Here is a 26111-nt window from a genome sequence, read left to right on the forward strand (position 1 = left end):
ATACTCTGCCCATACCCAGCCATGCTCTGCAATACCCAGCTATGCTCAGCCAATATTACAGTGGGGGAGATTGTGGATATTACAGTGGGCACTATATGGCGGTGGAATTTTCACAGGTTTTTGCAAATTCAATTATTATTTGCTGATCCGAAAAATGATCCGAGGAACGATCCGATCCGTGAGTTTTTTGATCCGTTGCACCCCTAATCGTAATACTCAGGAGTAGCAGAATTTATTTTGGGGTGTCATTCATGGTATACACATGCCATGTGAAAGAAATAACCTATTACAATGACAATTTTGTGGGGGAAAAAAAAAAATCTTCATTTTTGGAAAGAATTGTAGGAAAAAATTACAACATCAAAAAAACCTCACCTACCTCTTACTAAATACCTTGGAATGTCTGCTTTCAAAAAAAAGGGGCAATTTGGGGGATATTTGAACTTTCCTGGCTTGTTCAGGTCTCAAGAAATGAGATAGGTCACCAGTACATCAGGTGTGATCAATTTTTTTATGATTTGCACTACAGCTTTTAGACTCTCTAAGACCCCTTTCACACCAGGGCGTTTTGCAGGCGCTATAGTGTTAGAAATAGCGCCTGCAATCCGCCCTAAAAAAGCTGCACCATTGTTTGTAGTGTGAAAGCCCGAGGGAAGAGTCCTGCCAGCAGCTTCTTTGGAGCGGTGAAGGAGCAGTGTGTTTACAGCTCCTCCACCACTGCTCCCCATTGAAATCAATGGGGCAGCGATGTAATACCGCCAGCAAAACGGTATGTAGCAGTATAAATTGTGTCCAAAATTTATGAAGAAAAATTAATAATTTGCAACATTTTATCACAGAAACAAAAGAAAAATGTGTTTTTTTTCTTCAAAATTGTAGGTCTTTTCTCATTTATAGCGCAAAAAATAAAAAAGCCAGGAGGTGATCAAATACCACCAAAAGAAAGCTCTAGGTGTGGGGAAAAAAAAAAAAAGGACAAAAAATTAATTTGGGTACAGTATTACATGACTGCGTAATTGTTATTCAAAGTGTGAGAGCACTGAAAGCTGAAAATTGGTCTGGGCAGGAGGGGGGGTGGGGGGGGGGGTTTAAGTGCCCAGTAGGCAAGTGGTTAAAGAAGCATGGTGGATTACCAACGATGTGATCCAGCATGCTGTATTCCACTACAGTTTCCTTCATTTCTCTTCAACAGTTAGTCAAAGGATTAATATGGAGGCTGGTTCCTCTTATCAGAAAAAGGTAGTTTAAAAGCAATCACCATCTTCCCCTTCCTTCTCTTTTCACCAATAAATCCATGGGACACAGAGCGCTCCCTTTGGCATGTCACAGCGCTTTTCTCCATGGCAGTGTTTCTCAAACTTTTCCAGCCATAGCGCCCTTGAAAAGCATTTTCAGTCTCAACGCGCACCAGTCTTTGGCTTGGTTCACATAATTGCATGTCGGAGAACGGGCGCAAAATCCCATGAGTTTCTGATACGCAAATGCGCTGCTGTTTAGCGGACATGCGGGATGCCATTATTTCTTAAAGGTACCCCAATGAACTGGCAATTGCGATGCGTTTTCGGTGCGGCACAATTTAAAAAGAAGGCTCTGTGTTTCTGTGGGTAGGGCAGCCCATTGAAATTAGTGCAATAACACAGATGTGAACCAAGGACTTGTTCACACATGAGGTTGGGGGCAGTAAAAACTGCATGGCTGAGGCATTGTTTTCCACTCCCAATTGCTCCCTCTTTAGCTGCGGAGGCAGCAGACAGGGTTGTGCACACGCTGTAGCTGCAGCTGAACATATACCCACAGATGAATGGGGCTGTGCTGCGACCAGCCCACAACCACGTGCATTACAAGTGGTTACAGCATTGTGATCCTGCATTTAGGGGGTTAAAAAAAAAAAAACATTGAAAAATGGCAGTTCTGATTGTACAGGATTAGGAGTCAAGATTCAAAATAACGTACATACACACCCAGGTGGATGATGGATGGATCGGTGGATTGATGCAGCGAGGAAAGAGATATTTCATGATCAGGAGATGGTAGATCTGCCTGTCAGTGTTCTGATCCAGCACAGATCAGTGCACAGTGAAGGACGCTTGTCTTTCCATCCTGCTGTCATCTCCTGTCCTCCCTGCACAATGTCACCATGCCATCCAGCATGATCAGATCCCCCCTGCCAGGGAGAAGCTCTGGTCACTGCTCTCAGACTGGGATTAAATGCAGCTTGGTGAGAGGAGAGGACAGCCTGAACAACTAGCACAACATTACCCACTACATGCCTGGCTGCCCCTACCTGCCACACATTTAACACTAGCAGCCCGATCCAGATGTACTTTTCAGAGAATGCGCTAAAATCTTCTTAACCTTCCACTGCCTCTGCACTCCCCTCTCCTTCTCCCCAGATCCACTACACCGACAGCTGCTGAGATCACAATGCAGGTCTGAGAGCAGAACACTAGTGTGCTGTGCTTAACTGCTTGCCGACGGCCTCATGCCAATGTACGTCGGCAAAAAAGCTCTTACAGGCAAACTAACGTACCTGTATGTTGCCCTTTAAAAGGCAGCCTGCGGGCAAGCTCTGTGAGCAGGGTCGCGGGTCCCGCAGACTCGATCGCTGTGGGGATACCCGCGGCCGCCTCACGTGGGGGAAGAATGGGGAGATGCAAATGTCAACAAGCATCTCCCCGTTCTGCCTAGTGACAGTGCCACTGATCATAGCTCCCTGTCATCGGGAGCAGAGATCAGCAACGTGTCACACGTAGCCACGTAACCCCCCCACAGTTAGAAACACTCCTCAGTACACACTTAACCCCTACACTGCCCCCTAGTGGTTAACCCCTTCACTGCCAGTGTCATTTACACAGAAAAGATTTTATGTATTAGTGCCCAAGAGGGAACAGGATGAAACTAGAAAAGGGAAACCCATACTTCTCTTTTAAATGGGTCGTGTTTTGTGGCTCTACAACCAACTGAATGGTTGGTTGTAGAGTGGTTTAATTTTTGCTGCAATGATTATTATCCGATTGTTTTGCGATTTGATAAAAACAGCTCATCATTTGATCAGAAAATAAATTATTTATTGAAAAATGATTGGCTACCATTGGAGAGATCAACAACTTTTGGAGTCACACTGCAGCCACATATATAATGAAGTGAATTTACTACAACTGGAGCAGACGGAATCTGAACCAGCTTGTTCAGTTAAAAAGTGTGTCACAAGTTACACCCGTATTTAAGTAGTATCATGTGTTTTGGAGTTTTTATAGATAGGCAACTCCTACCCTATCCTATTGATTAGTCATTCCAAATTAAAAGAGAAGTACAGCCAACGCTCATTGGGCTGTACTTTTCCTGTGGATTACAGGAGTGCAGTTCGTTCTGCACTCCAATAACCAGTTATCAGCAGACAGCGGCTGAAGCCCGCTGTCAGATGAAGTCACAGTGCCAATCCAGGCTCGGGCAAAATCGCGACAATGAAGTTGGAATCCACCCACATACCTAGACCAGTACCCAGCTCCACCAAGAGCCTGAGCCGGCCACTCCCACCCCCTCCACAGCCCAGCGCTCCAGGGAGCGAGGGTGGGGGGGGGAGCCAGAGCAGAGAGAGCGGTGACTGATAGTGGGGATAGTGGGGGGGGGAAATCTGCAGTGTTAGCGCCCACTGGAAACTGATGCTGAATCCACCTAGGTAAGTATGGTTCTGCAAAAAGTAAACCACATACTTGTCTTTTAATAACTACCGCATTATGGAACAGAGACAAAAATATACACTTAACATCTTTCCAAACTATTCGGTTGGTGCAAGTTTTTATACAGATGATTTTGTAGGTATCACATTAAAGAGGAAGTAGACTCTGATGGGTTTTACTTCCTTTTACCCTGCAAAGTAAAAACATAATGTGCTAGTATGCATACTAGCACATTATGTGACACTTACCTCCAACAAAGCCTGCGCCGTCCTCGCTGCAGGCTAGTATAGTGGTCCAGAGGAAACTATGCAATCATACAGCCTGCAGCATCCCTGCTAGCTGTAAGGGGAGGGAGCTCTGACCGCGAGTAGATCAGTGGGAGCCATCACAGATACCGGCCGCGCCGGCTCATCTGTACAAAGCATCTGGACAGCATGTATGCCTGACTGGGCTATAATGACATAACCTATACGGTATGAGTTAGGTTGGACACATTGCCTATGATTATATGCCTTAGGCTTTTTAGTAATTTCTACCCAGGACTCAAAACAATGCAAACATGTAATCAAACCATTAGTAGTGCCGTGTGCACAATGCATGCAGTATGAAATACATAGGTAAAGCATACAAAATAGAATACAGTTTTATACAGAATTTACCATTTCTTTTACACATGTAACAGCACCTCATCCTGCTGTCACAAATGGGGGGGGTTCCTATCTTCTACAGTCGCTGTCACCTTCAAAGTCGGCATTGCCGTATTCCACACGTACAGCTACATCACTCATTCACTGCAACCTGTCATCATGGCGGACAGTTTGTAGGTCTCAACAGACTTTGAAGGAGTGCCGACAAGTGCCCTCATAGCCCAACAAGTCTTTCCCCAGCTTTCAAACAGAAAGCCCATATGGAGGTGCAAGAAAGCTGGAGGGAGAGTCTGCAGGACCCAATGACTGTGGGTGCAATGTTTTGCAGGCTCCTGGGGTAAAATAAAGTATATAATTATAATAATAAATGCACATTATTTTCAAAAAATCTGCAATTATTATTATTGCCCTAACAATGAACTTATCCTTTAAGCTTTGAGAATGAAAGCTAGGTACTAACTGGTTACCATTAAGGATGAACTAAGGCGTTTTTGCATGGACCACGTGCTGAGCCGCCAGGAAGACGGCGCAGCACTGCGCTAATCACAGGCAGTGAGACATTGCCCGATCTCTGCAGCCACATCGGGGCAATGTCTCACTGCCTGTGATTAGCGCAGCGCTGCGCCGTCTTCCTGGCAGGCTCAGCACGTGGAGCATGCAAACACACCTGAGCTCATCCCTAGTTACCATGCACAGCTGCTCCATTTTTAGTACCCCCACTCCCCCCCCCCCAGCATTAATCCACCATTAAAAAAATAATAATAAATAATAATAATAATAATAATAATAATAATTGTTCACCGTTTTGTATATATTCTTTATACCGTATTTATCGGCGTATAACACGCACCGTTTTCTCCTTAAAAAAAAGGGGAAAAAAAATCAATTGTGAGCCTCTGGGTGGCTTCCGGCCTCTCGGCGGCCGAAAGCTGCTGAGATACACAGGACATCTGGCTCTGTATCTCGACAGTGCCATTTTTAAACGCCAAAGTCAAAAATGACACTGACAAGGCTGCAGATGACACTGACAAGGCTGCATTGATGGGCATTTAAATGTAAGTTTTTTTTCCTTAAACTTGCCTCCTAAACTTGGGATGCGTGTTATACACGATAAATACGGTATTTGAAAAATGTGCAGGAGCCGAGTTACAGCTGGTAGGTTCATTGGCTCTAGTATGTGTATGTATGAATGTGACTTAAGGACATTAGATTGCAAGCTCCTTGAACACAGGGAATGATGTGAATGTACAATATACATGTGTAAATTGATGGCACTATATAATTCCATTCTTCTATACATTCCAGATGGGAAATAGAAAGTTTGCTTGTTTCCACCCATAAATGACAACTTCCTAGGACATGAGTGGACTTTATTTCAGCCTAAAGTTAGCAACAGCAGCATTCCCCCGACTTACCTGCAGATTGCTCTCAGCAAAACACACCGAAGAGAAACACGTCACCTCACTTCTGGTACACATCCCACTCTACACCTAACTAGGTAGCTCTACACACCTCCAAGAGGCTACTTCCGGGGTGTGACGCTTTGCGTTCCAAGCCTCACTTCCGCGTACACGCTATCTAACCTCACCTCGTTCTATTACCATAACAAAACAACACCTCGCCTGTTTAGCATCGGTGGCAATGATAAGTCTACAGCAGACACCGTAATTGCTTTTCGTGCCACCGTAGCGCTCTAACGCCAAAGCCCTTCCTATAGCCACGCCTCCTCAGGTCTAGTCCTGCGCAAAGGCTATTTCCGGGCGTGGCGCCCCCATGTGACAGGCAGTGGGGTAAAGAGGCGGAACAGTAAGGTTCCCCCTAGAAATTCCACAGGCAGGTGAGAGGGGTTGTCATGGAGACAGTGGCTGTCAGCTGTCAGTTCTGTGCTCGCTAACCCGCTTGTTTATCTCCTGTACAGGACCCCTGTGAGGGGAGACGAGAGCCATGCAGAACGTCATCAACACCATGAAGGGCAAGGCTCTGGAGGTAGCCGAGTACTGGACCCCTGTGCTCAAGGTATGGGGGCCATCAGATGTTTCTGGGGGGTGTGGAACATCCTGCTGGGTTTACAGGACAATCACTTGTCATAGCTGCTGACTTCTGCCTCGTCACACTGTCCCATACGTTCCAGGAGACAATCATTGCTAAAGGTTCACATACACTATACAATCAGATTCAGATCTATCATTAACTATGTAGCATGCTGCCTGATTGGATGCAGATGGGAAGTATTCTTTATAACAAACGTCCTCCTTCTGCATAGCTTTAATAAATCTAAAGGAGATTGTACAGAAATCTCACAATTGGATTGCATAGTCTATGGCTAGTTTAAAGGGGTTGTAAAGCTTTGTGTGTGTGTTGGTGGGTTTTTTTTTTTTTTTTTTTTTTAGTAAACATGTCATACTTGCCTCCTCCTGTGCAAGGGTTTTGCACAGAGCGGCCCGATCCTCCTCTTCTGGGGTCCCCCTGCAGAGCTCCTGGCTCCTCCTCTTCTTGAGTGCCCCCATGTAGAGCCGCATTCCATGGGGACGCGCTCCCGAGTCCTGCTGCGTTCATTGGCACAGACATCAGAATTCCTGTGTCAGTGGATTTGATTGACAGCAGCGTGAGCCAATGGCTGCACTGCTATCAATTTGTCCAGTGAGGACCAGAGACAGCGGCTGGAGCTGCTGGGCTAGTTCAAGTCGCTGGAAAGACCGGGTTCAGGTAAGTAAAACTGGGGCTGTAGGGGACTGCTGCACTACAGAAGGTTTTTCACCTCGATGCATTGAGGTGAAAAACCTTGAGGGTTTACAACGCCTTTAACATGCTAGCCATTATTCTATAATCTGGCTGAACAATCTATGTATACTCTTCAAAACTGCATGCACCTGCAAACTGGTGAAAAATGTGGGTACTTCAAATTATTCAACTGCTCCATGTCTGCTAATCCTCTTTGCCAATCCCTCCACTGGCTTCTGCTCATCCAACAAATGAAATTCAAAATACTAACAACTTGCAAAGCCATCCACAACTCAGCCCCCACCTAACATCAGTAGCCTAGTCTCAAAAGACCAACTTAATTGTTCTCTTTGTTCTTCCCAAGACCTCCTGCTCTCTAGCCCCCTCGTCATCTCCTCCCCATGCTCGCCTCCATGACTTCTCCAGAGCCTCTCCCATCTTATGGAACTCCCTACCCCAATCTGTCCAATTATCTCCTACTCTGTTTGCTTTTAGATGATCCCTGAAAACCCTTCTCTTCAGAAAAGCTTATTCTACCGTCACTTAAGATTTTTACTTAAATTTTCTCCATCAGCTCACCCCCCCCACAGTAATTACCTTTTTTTTTGTATCATTTGACCCTCCCTTCTAGATTGTGAGCTCTAACAAGCAGGCCCCTCTGATTTCTTCTGTATTGAATTGTATTGTATCTGTACTGTCTGCCCCCATATTATAAAGCGCTGAACTCTCAGTACACTGCCTACCCGTATCTCCGATACGGGCAGGCAGTAGGGCTACTTTCACACTGGGGTGGACGCCGGCAGTAAGGCGGTGTTATATTTAGCGCCGCTTTACTGTCATTTTAGCGGCGCTAATTGGGGCTAATCCCCTGCTAGTGGCCGTAAAAGGGATAAAAAAGGGTTTACAGCGCTGCCCCATTGTTTTTAATGGGAAGAGGTACTTTAGGAGCAGTGAATGCACTGCTCCTATTGCTGCAAAGATGCGGCTTGCAGGACTTTTTTTGAGGGTCCTGTTAGCGCACCGCTTGAGACACAGGAGAGGCTCTTTAGAGGCGCTAGTTTTAGCGATGTAGCGCCTGTAAAGAGCCTCAGTATGAAAGTAGCCTTACTGAATTGCAGGAAGAATCAATGAGCTATGAGAGCGCTCACCAGCGCCCTTTCACTTCATTGAGATCTACAAGCTGTGTTGGGCGATGGTAATTGTAATTCATTCATTCACGGAACGCTTTGAATGACAGGCCCATGTGTGTGGAGCCCCACAGGGCCTGCTGTTTTTAAATTGTGAAAGCTGGTGTGGGGAGAAGATTCCCCCCGCCTGCTGTCACAGGAATGGAGGAGATCAAGGGGAGAGGAGGCAGGAGCTGGAATATGTTACATGTTCCAAAGGTGAATTTATCCTTTAATCTCCTGAAGCTCGGCTTTCTAAAGTCACATGTTGGGGTTCTGGGCTTCCAGGAGGAGTAGAAGAGGCCAGGAATCGGAGAAGGTTTGGGTGCGGGGTGAATTCTCCAAACACTGGGGCTTTGCAGCCACCCGGGTCACTTGCTCATTACAGCTGGGAGGTGACTGAAAAAACAGTAACAAATTTATGACTGCAACTGCATCCTTGAGCTTGTTTTAAACCCTTCAGATGCTGGACACCCAGAATAGCGAAGTGGTTATTGAAATGTCAGAGAATGACCTTTTAATTCTATTTCATGCACCACAGTGTATTGTGTCAAGCTGTTATGCCTTGCACTGTGTAAAAATGCACACCTGGTGTATCATTGCCCAACACACACACTCATACATGTATAATGTGAACAGGGAGCATTCATTGATCAATGCAGCTCAACACACCAGGTGCTAACAGGCCAATATTCCTAGACGTTTTCTTCTATGGAATCATCTATTGGTGCTGTTTTTGCTGTATTATAAGATCTTTTTGCCCTTCTGTGCGTTCATTTCACTTTGTATCATCTTCTAATATAGTCAAATCTCGGTAGCCTAAAGTTAAAACATTTATTTTCACTATGTATAGAGTAAAGGAATGGTTAAAATCCCTGTAAATTTTGGTGTGTGTGTGTGTGTGTGTGTATGTGTGCGTGTGCGCTTTTCTTTTTGCCTATCTGTGTGGGGAGAATTTCCATTACTTGCTGTCCTATAGCAGAAGTGAAAGGAGATCTCTCTGAAGTGAGTGAAATGTTATCACAGGCAGCTGTCACAATGGAAGGATGTTCCCTCTATTGCTGTTCTGGTGTCAGGTGAATGTTCCATCACTTTTGGTCTAAGCCTCCTGTTCACTCTGTTGTGATTTGACAGTTCCAAATAGCATGACAAGTCGCACCCCATTGTCGGCAATGAAACCGTTCAAATTGGCACCACGTTTTTTGCCGATTTTCATTGCTACTTGCATAGACTTCTGTTGTATGAAATTGCAAGCCGCAATGAAATCGGCAATGCATATCGCGCTGATGCACATCTTTGAAATCACGCTGAAATAGCGAGATTTCTAAGCTGCAGCGGTGTGACCGGGGTCTTGGTGACAGTGGTCACCTGGGAAAATAGTGAGGGTGCAAAACTTAAAGGCATTCTAAACCCTTCTACTTAAGATGTGTATTGATGATGTAGTTTCATGGTGTCATTAGTTGCCTTGTACGCACAGCCTATAATAGAGTGAATCTTCACATTCCTTTGTCAGCAGTTTGTGTTTGTGTTCACACATGAAGGATGTGACATGGCACTGTATAGGTTAAAGTATTAGTAAAGGTAAACTTTTATTGTATAATATTTTTTTTTTTTTTTTTTTTTTTTTTTTTTTAGTTTTGGATAGAGTGGGGAGGGATTAGAGTCCTGTTAGTTTTTATTGCTGCCTGTGCCCCTGTTAAGCCTGGTACACACTATTCGTTCTTCCTTCCTTTTTGCATTCAACCCACTGGGAGCTGCTGTACTCACTATGCAAAGTACAGCGACCTCCCCTGCTTAGTTGTTGTGTTCTGACAGGGGGTTGCCTCCCCCCCTCCACCGCCAAAACACTCTGATCAGTGCTCTCTGCCATTGGCTGAGAGTGCCGATCGGGAGTCGGTCGGCTTCTGGTTTTCCAGCATGCTCGTCTGACAGACCAACATACACACGGGGCGAATGTCAGCTTTTTTTTTTTTTTATATTGAACCGACCCATGTCTCCCAACATTCGGCCTCCCGACATGGTGTATCCGGCTTTAGGGAAATTCTCGCTCTTTTTTTGTCCTGTTTATCATTATCATCCAAAGTGAAAGTAAAAGAAAATCCCATATTTTGTGTTTTCCCCAGAAAAGTAATAAAGGGAAAATATTCTAACGTGGATGCTATTTCTGGTGACAGAAATTACACTTATTGCTCTTAATGGAAACAAGAACATTCTATAGAGGAATATGCTTTGTTCTTATTTCATGTCTGAGGTTTACAACCACTTTAAGCCACATACACACTATCAGATTTTATGCTGACTTTTTCCTTCAGATTTACCAAAACCATATAATATGAGGTCAAACCTTAGGGGTTTCAATTTGTATGCAATCAGGCAGGCCCTTCTACTACATGGTTTTGGTAAATCTGAAGACAAAAATCAGCAGAACGTCTGATAGTGTGTATGGGGCTTTAGGGTCCTTTTTATCCAATCCACATTTTCATATAATTCTGCCATGCTCACTAAGTCAGTCCTTTTGATTCCCTCAGTGATAGGCAACAAGCATGCGTTATCTGCACTGCAGGGCATCTTGATGGTGCTTTTGAAATAAATTATTTACCCAAGAACTAATGCACATTGACTCTGGGGCAGATATAACTTGCATAAAACATTGCAGAGTGCTATGTGTAAAGTCTTATCCAGGAGATGGTCTTAAAGTACAGTTCCAGGTTTTAAAGCACCTGAAATAGTTAGTTTGGCAGAATTGAAGAATCATTCAGGAAAGCACTGTATTTTTTTTTATCAATGTATACAAGGCTTCCTCTGATTTGCCAAGGTGAAAAGGGGGGCAGATGGTGTCACAATTTTCACCTTGGCCAATCAGCTTATATAAACCCTACATTTATTTTTCACTATAATTGGCAGCATGTCTCACTGTATGCAACATTTAAAGCAGAGTTGGGAACTGGTAACTGCCGCAATCTGAGTCTATGCTGCAGAGGAGAATAAAACAGCGCTAGCTAGTTACAAGCTAGGGTAAGGGTAACCAAAATGGAACAAAAGTATGTATAATCAAAAAAACAGAACTTATACATAAACCTAAACATAAACATGTGGTCCGTCCGGGGTCCGAAGTGGGATGACTGGAAGGTGAATTAACCTCAGAAACCAAGGCCTAAGTATTCAAGAAACTGTCTCGTTGATTCGTATTAAAGCGGTTTGTCCAAATTTGCCACTGTCTATCAAACTTTTTCCTATAGCCATTTCTGCTAGCTAATAGTAGCTCATTCACATCGTGTGAATGTGTGATTTTCAAAAGTTCCGATGTATTGTGCTATGAGTGTTCTAGCCACTAAGAGAATGCGAGAAATTACAGTCCGGAATTCAAAGGGGAAGTTTTCAATTCCTAGGTTCAGGACTGCTATGGCTGAATTTGGAAACATGAGGATGCCGGCAATTTTGGAAATGGAGCTCAATATGTTGTTCCAGAAGCTAGTCAGATGTTTGCAGGTCCAGAACACGTGGAGGAGGTTGCCTACTTTTCCCACAGTTCCTCCAGCAGAGTGGGGAATTTGGTTGAACTTGGAAATGCTATAAGACGTAAGATACCATCTAAGGGCAATTTTTTTATGCCATTTCCCAATGGGCTACACATTTAGAAGCTTTGTAGTTAGCCTTAAAGTGGAAGTAAACCCTTCTATCGTTTTCAGTCAAGGAAGCTGCCATCTTGGCCTCTAATGATTCTTCAATCATGCTGCACATGTGATCAGTTTTGAAACCAGCCATTGGATAGTTTGAAAGTTTGGTTGAGAGCACAACCAATGTGAAAGTTAACATTTCCGGCATGCCGGGAATGTAAGTGTTTTTTGAAACTGGGTTTACTCCCGCTTTAAGTGCGTGGGTCCACTGTGGGGTGGTGATCGTGATTCCCAGATCTGATTCCCACTTTCTAAATGGACGTGATTTTAATAAGGTAGTTTTTTGTTGGAATAAGGTAGTTTTTTGTTGGAAGAAGTTGTAGAACTTGGTTATGCCTTTGGGAGGTGTAGGAGATGTGTTTAAGAATTTCCAAATTTCCTCTGCCAGGGGTACTCGGTTTTGTTTCATCTCAGCAGGTGGGCGATCTGGCTGTATTTGTATGCGTCATTGGGTGATCTAATTGTTTTTGTAATATTGGGAATGGTATAAGGGATTCGTTTTAGAATAGATCAGCTAAAAATTTTATACCTCTACTCTATTGGCCCACTCTAAGGTTGTGAGGTTTGGTATCATATGGTCCAAAATGTTGAGGGGGATAGGAACATCTACCTTAGTTAAGGTCTGTGGTGTGGATTTGAGGAGATTTCTCCATGCTGACAGAGATGCCTGGAGAGTCCCTGGAAAAACTTCTGTATAGGAAGAGGATTCAATGTATCCAGGAGTAGGAGGAGGTATCGGTTTTTAGTTGGGCAGAGAGCTTGTTCTATGCTATTCCATAAGATGTTTGGGTGGGGTGAATGTGTTTAATTTGGAGAAAGTATAGAGGATCTAAAGTAGTTATTTATGTCTTTCATTCCCATTCCCTCTGCGAGTCTATGCTTAACCAAGAGAGTTTTGGAGCATCTTAGCTTTTTAGAGTTCCAAATAAAACGCATCTTTAGGGCATTGAGCGATTTGAGGTGATTTCTGCGTAGGCACTGTTCGAAAAAGATATACAATATCTGGGGCAATAACAGATTGGAGAATTTTTCCGGAGGTTGCGCAGAATTTTGGAAAGCGGACATCAGCTGTTCCTTTGCATGAAAAAAGTGTACCCGCATGAGGACATCCCTGGGGGTGCTATCTGGCAAGTGGGATGGTTTAGGTAAGTGGTGGATTCTGTCTATTATCAAGTCAGTCGGGTAGCAATGGCAAGAACGCTTTCATGAGGTCCCTGGCGTATTGCTGCAGTTTTGGCAGTGCCGCCTCAGGGATATCGCAGCTTTTGACGTTATGTCTGGACCTGTCTTCTAGGTCCGCTATTTTGGACTTGAGCCAGGAGATGTCGTCATCAGATTGTTCAATGTGAGCGTCTACTAATGTGTTGTGTCCAGACGCAAAGTCTCCCATTTTCTTTTCCACATGAACTATACGTCCTCCCATTTCTTCTACCTCCACTTTAAAGTTGCTAATGCACTGCATCATGTCCGCATGTAAAGATGTGCGTAGAGAAATAAGCATATCTTTCAATGTGGTATCTGATAGAGGTTTATCAGGGGTGGGGAACTCAGTAATAAAATCTGCTAACTCCCTCATATCCTCCATTGAATCCCGCCATGTGCTCACCTGCTGTGTATCATCCGACATGCGAGGCCTGGACTTTGCAGGGCTTCTGGAGAGCGGGGTGGATGTCCCCGGGGATTGTTGGGCTGACCTGCGTTGCGACTGTGGGTTTAGCGAGGCCACGGGAGAGGAGCCAGGGGAAGCCTGCGAGCCGGCGCCATCTTGGCTGGATCCTCGGGCGGACAGAAATCTGGTAGTTTTTTTTTGGCTGAGTGTTTCCTTTCCACTTGTGAGACATCTCCAGTGTGTGGGGGCACTCCGAGATGGGTAATGAGCGGTGTTTGTGCTGCGGAATGTGCCCTGAAGGCAGTGGATTCCCGTCGCTGGAGCAGAGCGATGTCTTCAGACTTTCATTCAGCTGTGCGCGGAAGCCACACCCCAAATTCCACTCTTTTTTTTTTTTTTTTTTGTGTTTATTACAAGTCAGCAACTACAAAAAGTGTAGCTGCTGACTTTTAATAAGCACACACTCACCTGTCCCACGATCCAGAGATGCGGCCGTCTGAACACTCTCTTCTCTGCCCCACACCGGCATTAAAAGTGTGAGCACCTGAATGTGACAGCCTGCAGCTTCACAGCCAGGTGCGTACATCACGCTGTACCTCCTCAGTGGTCAGGCAATCTTCTGAGATCTGTGATTGCAGGGAGGGAGGGGGAGAATAGAACATCCGCTCAATTCGCCTAGCTGGCTTGAGTGGAAGTGAGAGCAGCTACCTGTCAAAACTAGGTACCTGCCCCATGCAATCTGCTGTGGGTGTCAATGTTAGATTAACGACAGCCCGATAGAGATTTCAAAACGCAGTGCGATTGCCAGAATTGCATCGCATGGCTTTGACCACTGATGTGATTCAGGTACGGGGGGGAAAAAAAGGGTCCTGTACCATTTCAGCCATACAAAATGATTGGCTCAAATTGCATCACATGGACATCGCATGTGATGTGCACAGGAATTTGGTGCAATTCCTATGTGAATCACATGCAGTGTTCTGCACACATTAGTGTGAACCCAGGCTTAAACCTTTCAAGCCTAGTACACACAACAAAATTATTGGGCGAATGATCATCCGAGTTTTTTTTTTTTTGCATGTTCGACTCCATATCGAAAATGAAGTGTTTACTAAAGTTAGGAACAACAAAAATTGTACGATCTGGTATTGTACGAGAAAAATATTTGTGCTTGTCCCATTGGATAATTTTGCATGACTTGTCCTGATCGGCTCTTAAAAGCTGTGTGCTAACGATCAAATTAACGGTATTTTTCATTCCGATTTTCTGATCGTGTGTACTAGGCATACAAAACTCTGGATAGCCGGACACTGGAAAAAGACTTGAAATCCCATGTTTTATTGAAAAATCGTAGGTCACATCACATCAGGTAATTCACAGCAAAAAGAAAAGGGGGTGCAATAAACTGACGCGTTTCGCACTGGAATCAGTGCTTACTCATAGCTTCTAGGCTTAAGCTGCTGTGCTTTGTAAGCAGGATCTTTTCATCAGGAGGTAAAAATTTACTGGAGATATAAAAAAGGACTTAAAGGGTAACTCCACTTTCGTGGGGGAAAAAAAGTCATACAAAAAATATAATGTATACAATTGTGACACAAGTCATGTTGCAATTTGAATGTTGCTAAAAATTACCTTTCCTTTTCAATCTGCAGCGCTGTAATTTTCTGTGCTATGCAATGCACTATGGCTACCTGGAGGTGTTCTGTACACAGAACGCCCACCAGAAACATAATTTCCTGCTTGTGTGATTGGCTCAATGATTTTCTGAAAAGTCTGTACTAAGATACAAGTCAGATTTCAGGAAAAAAAAATGTAATTTTGGGTAAGCTACTCCCAATAGGAAATTACGTCTAAGGCCCCTTTCACATGGGACAGATCCGTAATGATCCGCCTTGTGATGATCCACTTGCTCAGTGGGGCTCGCTCCGTTTATCCCCGCTGAGCCGGCGGATGACAGGGCAGTTCCTACACACTGTGCAGGGTCCTCCCTGTCAGATCTCCGCTCTCCTCTATGGGGGATCGGATGAACTGCCTGTCCGTGTTCATCCGATTCGCTCTGCAGACGGATAGAAAAATAGGATTTTCCTCCGTCTGCAGAATCGGACCATAGCGGAGACGGACGATATCGGGTGTCAGCGGATGTTGATCCGCAGACACCCGCTATCCCATAGGGATGAATGTATGTCCGTATTTCATCTGCAAACGGATGGATGAAATACAGACATACTGTCCGCATGTGTGAAAGGGACCTAAAGGGATGCAGGCCCAGCAACTTTCCTCATTAGTGTCCTGCAGGTGCACAGTGGATTGATAATAATGAAACCACTCCCATTAGATTCACTTTCCCACATGGATACAGACAAACACACATGGAATTCTTCAGAATAACAAAAGGTAGAAATCTGCAACAAACTTTGTTAAAATCCTTGCAATGTACATAGATCACCCAGAGAGGAATCGATTTGTTTTTTTTTTTCTCTTTAATTCTCCACTGTTTGAATAAATATAAGAATACAACATTTTCATATGCGATAGTTTATATTTTCTTGACCAAAGAATAATCTTTTTTTTTTTTTTTTTTTTTTTTAAACCTGACCATGATAAAGAAAGAGGCGCAAAATATGTATAAACCATTTACTATTCCCTTTGAAACAACTTGAGCATCACATAAATGCTGAACCACACCTGGGTGTTTTTGTTGGCCACATTTTCTCTCTTATGGCTGCAAACTAATTGCAACTTGCAAAAGGATAATTCACTGTGTCCAAAAAGTATGAATCGTCACAAGCTGGTTTCATAACAAGACAAAGACTCCATTATACTCCAATGGTCTTCACATTTCTCACATCATAGTCCTGATAGAGCACCTTTTGAAAAGAGGTACAATGGAAAGGTTCACAGCTTGAATCTTTGGCCAACAAAGTAAGTGATGCTATCAAGTCAGCACAGACCAAAATCTGTAATGAACAATTTCAGCACTTTTTTTAAATTCAGGCCACAGAGAATGTAGGCTTTCTGAAGACAGAAGGGGGTCCTACTCTGTATTTAATAATGAAGTGGCTCCTTCGTATATATGTTCTGCAAACCACAAGGTTAAACGGACATACGTTTATTTATACAACAGTCATCAATTTGTTGTTATCTGCTTGACAAGATTGAAGAAGTGCTTCAGTTTTCCACCGACTGACAAGCAGGAAGAATATAACCACTGTAAGAAGGAGGAGACTTGGCTTGAAAAGTGTAAAAAGCTTTATTTTGCAAAATGTGGATATATAATATTAATAATCTAAAATAATTAACCAGATGTTTAGAAGGGATTGCAAAAAAAATAAAAAGTGTAAATTAGAAAATGCCTTTAAAATTGTGAATGGAAATATTGATGTCACAGTGCCTCACATGTTCATTCCTATTTAAAACCTGCTCAACATTTCCCAGTTGATAGGAAAAGGAAGTGCCAATAAATGCCCGCTGCTTATTTGGAAAGTCCTTCTTCTTTTTTTTTTTTTTTTTTTTTAATGCTTTTAGCTCTGTAAACACGTTTGCACGTCTTTGAAATATCTAAAAGCATAAGAGACTTGCATTTTTTTTTCATGTTCGGATATAGATTACTATAAATTGCACCATCAATTACAAAAGCAAGCGAACTAAACCTGGCATAACCTGATGGTTAAGATGTGCATGTCCCACATATGCACATTGTTCACTGTTATTTCAGAGTAGTAATAGTAGTGTAATCCTTCCAGAAATGCAAAAAGGAAGGCAGTAGTGGGTGAAGGGGAGGCCGTGTTGTGCACTACAGAAAGAAACTCTGTGTCATTGAGCTCAGACATCAAGCTCATTGCTGCCACCTCTGACTACTATCTGCATGTGCACCCCGTGTGTGTGTGTGTGTGTGTGTGTGCTACCTGTACTGTTATAGTGTGATCAGCTGCAGCTCCACATGTCAGCTTTATGGAAACAAGAGCTGGTACTAGGTAGGAAGACCACCTTTACAAGTAGGGACTGTGAAGGAAAGTGAGGGGGGCTGTTTATGTACAGTCCAGATCTACTGTAGCCACAAACAGATGTCAAGTATATGAACAGATTTGTAATGTTGTACACATAATATTGCAGTAAAATATGATTTTCCATGATAAAGGTGTAAGATAAGTACAAGAATGCATCCTAGTAACCCAATGTGTTTCGTGAACACCTGTTCACTTCCTCAGATGTTGATGCAAACTTGATATCTATAAGGTAAAACCTGTAGAAGTACAATAGATAAGGTAAAATAATTGTATATGGTCAAAGCGTTAAAGGACCGCCATATTGTGTCCATACTTACAAAACTGTTATGCCCCATGTACGCTATCAGTTTTTCTGCAGATTATTTTTTTCCTTCAGGTTTACCAAAACCATGTAGTGCAAGGGCCTACTTGATTGCATACAAATTGAAACTCCTAAGGTTTGACCTCATATGGTTTTGGTAAATCTGAAGGGAAAAAAACTTAGCAGAAAAACTCAGTGTGTATGGGGCTTTAGAGGGAATACATATGCTCATATTCACTGGACTACCTCTGAAAATGTCTGTCTTAGGAGCTGTGGGTGTAAGGTCCAAAAAGACCCGGTGCACCAAACTGGGAGAAAGCGGGCCCAAACCGGCATAATGGCCTCCATATCGGAAAATAAACCTCGCTACCACAGTGTGTAACTATAGTGACCGACTGAAACTGAAACAATGACTATATAATGCTGAACAAACAGTGCAAGTGTATGTCAATATCACTGAAGTGAAAGAAGTATGTCAAATGCTCAGAAACAAAGCAGAAAGTTAAAAATGAATTAGTGATAGGATAAACAAAACAAAAAAAACAAGGGTTGGAATGTAATAGACGTGAAAAGGCAACTAAAACGGACACCCCTGAATCATAAACCCTGAAGGGAGGGGTGGTGAAGAAGAATGCCTGGTATAAAATAAAATTGTGTAACAACAAAATGTTGTGTTGGTGATCCAAGTGAGGTGAGCAAAACTGCTTGGGTGTGTCAAGGTTTGAGAGTAAAGGAGTAAAATAGGCATATGGATGGACTGCAACACAAGAAAGAAATCAAAACCCCATAAAAGAAAAATATGAATGAAAATGCCTACCTTGGTGGAACATGTGCTCTGGCACAAAGTGTTGTTGCTTCGCAGATCATCATGGAGCCACTGAGGGGGAAGTGCACCTCTAGAAAGCTCCCTATAAGTACCCACCTGAAGCCTCCATGAGTCCTTCCCGGCTAGAGGGGGAAGAGAATACCCATCATTAACCCTCATTAATCCCCATCATTAACCCTCATATATACCTTTAGGGGTTTATGGTTCAGGGGTGTCTGTTTTATTTTGCTTGTTTCCTTTTCACTTATATTCCATTCTAACCCTTTTTTGTTTTTTTTCTACTGTTTATACCCTTGTCACTTATTTAATTTTTTCACTTTCTGCTTTGTCTCTGCGCATTTGACATACTGCATTCACTTCAGTGATATTTACATATACTTGCACTTTTTGTTCAGCATTATGTTCATTGTTTCAGTCGGTCACTGTAGTTACACACTGTGGTAGAGAGGTTTATTTTGTGATATGTCTTTCACAGTCATCATCATGGAGGCCATTATGTTGGTTTGAGCCCACGTTCTCCCTGTTTGGTCTACTGGGCCTTTTTGGATCTTGCACCCACAGCTCCCGGGACAGACCATTTCAGCAGTAGTCCAGTGAATATGTATGTTTTGTAAGTATGGGCACAATATGGTAGTCGTTTAACACTTTGACCCTATACAATTATTTTACCTTCTCTATTATACAGGTTTTACCTTTTTATAGATATCAAGTTTGCATCAACCCCTGAGGAAGTAAACAGGTGTTCACAAAACACATCAGGTCACTAGGAGGAACTCCCTCAAAATAGTATATAAAATTCATTTTTGAATAGTTTTCATACATGTTCAAAAATATTGGCTCCCCTGAATTTCTGTCAGATAATGCACCACTTCGCCCAGAAAATTGTTGAAATTACAAATGCTCAGGCATTCTCATGTTTATTTTGTTTTGTACTGGTATGACACAAAAAAGTGGAGAAACAAAATGAAAAATCTCACATTCCACGCAAAACTCAAAATTATTGGCACCTTCTCAAAATTGTAAGAAATAATTGTATTCCAAGCTTGTGATGCATCTGTAATTTGTATTTAAACTCGCGTGTATCAATTAACAGGTGCTGACACTATATAAAGCACACTGACCACCAGTTAAAATTGTGAAAAGTTGACTCCACCTTTTTGTTGTGTGCCACATGAAGCGTGGGGAAGGGAAAGAGCAGCAAAAAACTGTTTGAGGATTCTCCAGAAATCTTAATGTTCCACTTTGCATAACATTGTCAAGAAGTTTACAGCCCATGGCATTGTAGCTAATCTCCCTGGACGTGGAGGAAAGAGAATTTTTTTTCAACGATTGCAACACAACATTGTTCGAATGAAGAATAAAGAACCTCAATCAACTTCCACACAAATTGAAGCTGACCTTCAGGCACAGGGTACAACTGTGTCAGCTCGCACTATACATCCCCATCTGAATGAAAGGGGACACTATGGTAGGAGACCCAGGAGGACCCCACTGCTCCAGTTTGGAGTTTGCCAAAACATCCCTGAGGAAGCTGAAATCCTTTTGAGAGAATGTGCTGTGGACAGACGAAAAAAACATTTTGTTTTTTTTTGTAAAGCCCATCATCCTGCCATTTTCAGACAAAGAAATGAGGCCTTTAAAGAAAAGAATACAGTCTCTACAGTCAAACATGGTGGAGGGTAACTAATGTTTTGGGGTTGCTTTGCTGCTTCGGGCACTGGATGTCTTGACTGTGTGCATGACATTATGAAATTTGAAGACTTGTAAAGAATTCTGGGGTACAATGTAGGGCCCAATTTCAGAAAGTTGGGTCTCCTTCAGAGGTCATGGGTCTTACAGCAGGACAATGGCCCAAAGTGCACGTCAAAAAGCACCCAGAAATGGTTTAAGACAAAGTGCAGGGATGTACTGAACTGGCCTGCAATGAGTCCAGATCTAAATCCCATGGAGCACCTTTGGAGAGATGTCAAAACCACATTTGGGAAAAGGAACCCTTCCAATCTGAGAGACCTGGAGCAGTTGGCAAAAGAAGAGTCATCTAAAATATCAGCAGAGAGAGACTCATTGGTTACAGGAAGCAATTTGATTTTGGTTATTTTTCCAAGGGGTGTGCTTCCAAATATTAAATTGGGGTACCAATAATTTTGTCCAGATCATTTTTGGAGTTTTGGGTGGTATGTGTCAGAGTTGGCTTTTTGTTTCTCTACTTTTTTGTGTCATACCAATACAAACAAAGAAATAGACATGAGAATGCCTAAACATTTGTAATTGCAGCCATTTTCAAGGCAAATGGGCAACTTATCTGACAGAAATGCAGGGGTGACAATATTTTTGGCCCTGTGTGTGTGTGTGTGTATAGAAAAGAATCCCCCCTTTAAAAAAAAAAAAATGTTTTGTTGCTTTGCAGCCTGAAATGAAAATACACAGGGGTTTTTTTGTTCATTATGCGTTCTTGCTGTATTTCCAATGCATTTCAACGGGGTGGTGCGCTTTTTAGTGTGGGGTGTGTGGGGTTTTTTTTTTTTTTTTTTTTTTTTAACTGACCAAACATGTAGCAAGCAAGATTTTTAACACCACAACAGAAGCGTATCTGACCAGTGTGAAGACACACATTGAATTTAAAAGGATGTGTTTTTCTTGAGCTTTTCTTGTGCTATAGGTGCTAATAATGGCCAACAATTCATATTCATTTAAATTCTTGATATAATGAAGTCGAATACAATACAATTTTGTATATAAAAAAAAAATTATGTTTAAAAAAAAAAAATGTTGCGTTTTGATTTTCGGCCAATGGTATCCTGCATTTTCGGTTTCTAATAACTTTGCACATCTAGACTTTGCAATATTTTCCCACTCTTATTTGCAGAACTGCTCAAGTTTATTTGAATTTGATGGATACCATTTGTGGACTGCAGTCTTCAAGTCATTCCACAGATTTCCAATGTGGTTTAAGTCTGGGCTCTGACTAGGCCATGCAAGGACATTCAGCTTTTTCTCCTTCAACCACTGTGTGGTCGTTTTATTTTGCTGTGTGCTTTGGGTCATTGTCATGTTAGAAGGTAAACCTTCTTCCCATTGACAAATTTCTGGCAGAGGTCAGAAGATTTTCCTAAAGAATTTGATGGTATTTTGCCCCATTCATTTTTCCTTTTATCTTGACAAGTGCTCCAGTCCCTGCTGCAGAGAAACACCCCGATAACAGGATATTATCACCTCCATGCTTTACTGTAGGAATGGTGCTATTTGGGTGGTGAGCTGTATTGGATTTGTGCCAAACAAAATATAATTTTGTGTTGAGGCCAACATTTTAATTTTCAATAACCTAATTTTCCAATCTTCAATGTGCTTCTTGGCAAAGCTCAGTAGTGACTGCATGTGGCCTTTTTCTTGCAACCTGCCCATACAAGTCACATTTATGGAGAATTTGTGATATTGTTGTCACATGCACACAATGACCACTCTTTTTTTGTCAAGAATTCCTGTGACTGCTTCAGAGTTGCCGTAGGTAGCCTCCCTGACCAGTTTCCTCCTGGCTCTTTTATCCAGTTTGGAGTGATGTCCTGATCCAGGGAGGGTCTGTGTTTTACCAAATACCTTCACTTCTTCATAATAGACTTTCTAGGCACATGATAAAGTCTACATTTTATTTTTATCCATATCCTAAATTGTGCCTGTACACAACTTTATCCCAGGGATCGTTTGACAGTGCCTTGTTGTCCATAGTTGATTGCCTTCAGTTGCACTATCAGGGACTGACATGCTCCAGGAAAGCTCTTTTCATGCTGAGCTGATGAGAATGACCACATCTGATCGCAGTTGAAAGTCAAATGGCTTTGTGTGCCATTGAGAAGGTGATTAGCTACACATACACAAAGGAGTTTCCAAGTCCTTTTTAGGAGGGGGGGGGGGTGATCCTTTTTTCCAACTCTATGCTTTCTGGTTTTTTTTTCCCCCCTGACATGTTGGTGTTATATCTGCCACTTTGGATGTTAAAATGTATGAAGCTGGATAAAACAAAAATTGTCTTCATTTCAGGCTGCAAAGCAACAAAATGTGATTACTTTGAAGGGGGTGATTCTTTTCTATATTGTGTGTGTGTGTGTGTGTGTGTACTACTTTCTTTTTTGCGAAACAAAAATAATAAAAAAATAAATAAAAATGGATTTCTTTTAACCGGCTCCCGACCAGCGCACGCCGATGTACGTCGACAGAATGACACGGGCAGGCAAATGGGCGTACCTGTACGACCCTTTAAATTTGCCACTCTGCCATCATGAGCGCGCCGCCGCGATGGTCTCATGGGGCGGCTGAACGGAGAGATGCCATTGTAAACAGCATCTCCCCGTTCTGCCTAGCAACTAGTGACGCTGATCTCTGCTCCATGTGATTGGAGCAGAGATCAGTGTTCACTAAATGAAAGCCCAGCCCCCAACAGTTAGTAACACACCCCTAGGAACACTTAACCCCTACACTGCCACCCACTGGTTAACCCCTTCACTGCCAGTGTCATTTACACAGGAATCACTGCATTTATATAGCAGTGATTGCTGTATAAATGACTGGTCCCAAAAATGTGTCAAATGTGTCCGCCATAATGTCCCAGTCACAATAAAAATCGCTGATCGCCACCATTACTATTAAAAAAAAAAAAAAATTATTAATAAAAATGCCATAAAACTATCCCCTATTTTGTAAACACTATAACTTTTGCGCAAACCAATCAATATCTGAGCTGATTGCGATTATTTTTTTTTTTTTTACCAAAAATATGTAGAAGAGTAAAAGTATTTTTGGGGGATATTTATTATAACAAGAAGTAAAAAAAATGCGTTTTTTCAAAATTGTTGCTCCATTTTTGTTTTATAGCGCAAAAAAATAAAAAACCGCAGGGGTGATCAAATACCACCAAAAGAAAGCTCTGTTTGTGGGTAAAAAAGGACGCCAATTTTGTTTGGGAGCCACGTCGCACGACCGCGTAATTGTCAGTTAAAGCGACGCAGTGACGAATCACAAAAAGTGGTCTGGTCTTTGGCCAGCAAAATGGTCCGGTCTGTAAGTGGTTAATATTGAGTATATTATTATTATTTTTTTTTTGCATTTTACCATTAATTGAGTATTTTTGATTTTATATTTTCTGAGACTTGAGAGTAACAGTTTACATTTTCTGGGATGTACTTATATCTTTTATGTTTCATGTCTAAAAAATTGAATAAACATTAAAATTGAATAAACGGAAAGATAAATCATAATTCAGTAAATGTTATAACCTTTGTTGGTTCCGGCAATGTTAATAGGTCACTACTTTTCAGACTAAAATGAATGTGCAGGTATGCTTATTGCTTTTATTTTTCATCATACAGGAATCAAAATTTAAAGAGACTGGTGTTATTACCCCTGAAGAGGTAAGCAGAAAATTATTTTACTACTTCTCATGTTTGTCATCCGGTTATAGTACATATAATGTGCTTTGTGAATGAAGGTGTCAAAGTAATCCTGAAAACCATTGCAAATGACCAACAGTCACGTTTCATACATTTGAATGAGCACTCCTTTCAGGACAACAGATTATAGTGAATATAAATATAAGCACTTTTTTACAAAGATGTATAAGTGCATACGACTTTTAGTTTCTCTTGATACAAATATTTTCAGTCTAGTTTATGGATTTTAGAAGTGTTGGATCAAGCTATATTGATTGCAATAGTAACATCAACATCAAAATCTTGGAAGGTGATGGCCATCAATTTCTACTACAAACCAATCGATGGTTATTATTTATTTAGTTATTTTCTCATTGGAGAGCTTCCCTTTCCATAGCTTAACAGGAAATAACCTTACTTAAAGTACCGGTAAGTGAAATTCTGTATTAGATAGTTGCTAGCTGGAAAAAGTCCAAATAGTTTCCATTAGAAGATTTCTAACACAGGGGTTGATTTACTAAAGCTAGAGAGTGCAAAATCCGGTGCATCTGTGCATAGTAGCCAATCGACTTTTGCACTCCCAAGTTTTAGTAAATCAACCGCACAGTTACTCTAATAGATTTATTATTATTATTATTATTATTATTATTATTAATATTATTGTTGTTTTTGTTTTTTATTTTCTTCAATCCTTCAGTCTCTTTTATAATGGTCATCAGGACAAATCAAGAGGCTGAATCGCCCAGTGGGAATACAGATGGCAGTTAAAAGTTAACCTAGATTGTGACTAGGTTTCATACTCTATCCAATATGAGGACAAAATTTGGCTTTAGATGGACTTTAACCACTTGCCGACTGCGCTATAGCTGAATGACGGCTGCAGTGTGGTTGTCTAGTTCTGGGAGGGCATCTTTTGACATCCTCGCAGCACCCTGCTCTTCATCAGTGAAGAAGAAAAATTATTTGCTAAATTTTATAACAGAAACCAAGGTTTGTTTTTGTTTCAAAATTGTTTTATTTTTTCTGTTTAGCAAAAAATCAAAAAACCCACCAAAAGAAAGCTCTATCTGTCTCAAATGATAAAAATCTCATTAGGGTATAGTGTTTTCCATGACCGCACAATTACAGGCAGTCCCCGAGTTAGGAACAGCTTAGGGACTGCCTGTTTGTTCTTAAGTCGGATTTGTTCGTAATTCGGATGTGCAAGCGCGGGAAGGCGTTTCTGCTGTTTTCCGACATAGTTTTCTGATGTGCCCTCTGGCGCCGCCTGCCGTTCATAAGTAGTTGTTCGAAAGTCGGAGATTCGTAACTCAGGGGACTCACTGTGTCATTCAAAGTGTGACAGCGCTGAAAGCTGAAATTTTGGCCTGGGCAGGAAGGAGGTGAAAGTGCCCAGTAGACAAGTGGTTAATATTTCTTCCTGAGGTTACATTAAGTAAACGCAAGAAAATTGCAAATGTGATTTGTCCTAAGCTTTTTTTTAAAGGTATTAAACCAAAAAAAAATGACAATTACTTTTCAAAACTTTATAACAATTCCCCAAACTTCTGTTTTTTTGTTTATTTATTATTATTTTATTTTATTTTTTTTACCCATATGTTGCCTCGCCTCTCTGCGTGCTTCGAATTTCCTCATCAGCATTCTAGTGTTTTGAAAGCCCCTATTTCTTCTGTTTGCAAATTCTGGGTACTCCTTTTAGGACTTTTACTTCCTTTTAAATTTCAAGTAGGTTGCTTCATAGTCTTAGAAACCACTTTTATGACTTATTTCCTAATAAGAATGTTCTGCTGGCAACTAGGAATTCAGTATTTGTCCTGTTCAGAGCCTCATACGTTTCTTGAAGAGCAGTTCATGGCGTGGCCATGGTGGTGTCCGCACTCTATGTGAATACTCCACCTGATTCTTATCTCCTTCACCACACAGCAGTCTCTGATGGGCTCTATATTCAGTCCTTAGGCTGGTTATATATTATACAACTTTCTTGTGCAAATTTTCCTTTAGATTTACCTTTTAGGTCCTAAATCATATAATATGAGGTCAAACCTAAACACTTAAAT

At 41.9% G+C, this 26111-nt stretch overlaps 2 protein-coding genes across 4 annotated transcripts in view; one reads left to right on the plus strand and one right to left on the minus strand.

The window, feature by feature from the left end:
- The window catches only part of SLC35A5 (solute carrier family 35 member A5), a 46903-nt gene extending 41006 nt beyond the window's left edge, over positions 1-5897 (minus strand). For all 3 annotated transcript variants that reach the window (XM_077480934.1, XM_077480932.1, XM_077480933.1), the window contains exon 1: positions 5743-5897. The gene's annotated coding sequence lies outside the window, so the exon portion shown is untranslated. The remainder of the gene's footprint in view (positions 1-5742) is intronic.
- Positions 5898-6023: 126 nt separating this feature from the next.
- ATG3 (autophagy related 3) overlaps positions 6024-26111 on the plus strand; it is a 124903-nt gene continuing 104815 nt past the window's right edge. The window contains 3 exon segments of the mRNA XM_077480936.1: positions 6024-6164; positions 6246-6343; positions 23995-24036. Of these exon segments, the coding sequence (XP_077337062.1) occupies positions 6272-6343; positions 23995-24036 (114 nt within the window). The 5' untranslated portion in view covers positions 6024-6164; positions 6246-6271.

Source organism: Lithobates pipiens, unplaced genomic scaffold (assembly GCF_037356315.1).
Source record: "Lithobates pipiens isolate NorthernLeopardFrog02 unplaced genomic scaffold, aLitPip1_a1.2 Scaffold_16, whole genome shotgun sequence".
In the NCBI taxonomy this organism is placed as follows: domain Eukaryota; kingdom Metazoa; phylum Chordata; class Amphibia; order Anura; family Ranidae; genus Lithobates; species Lithobates pipiens.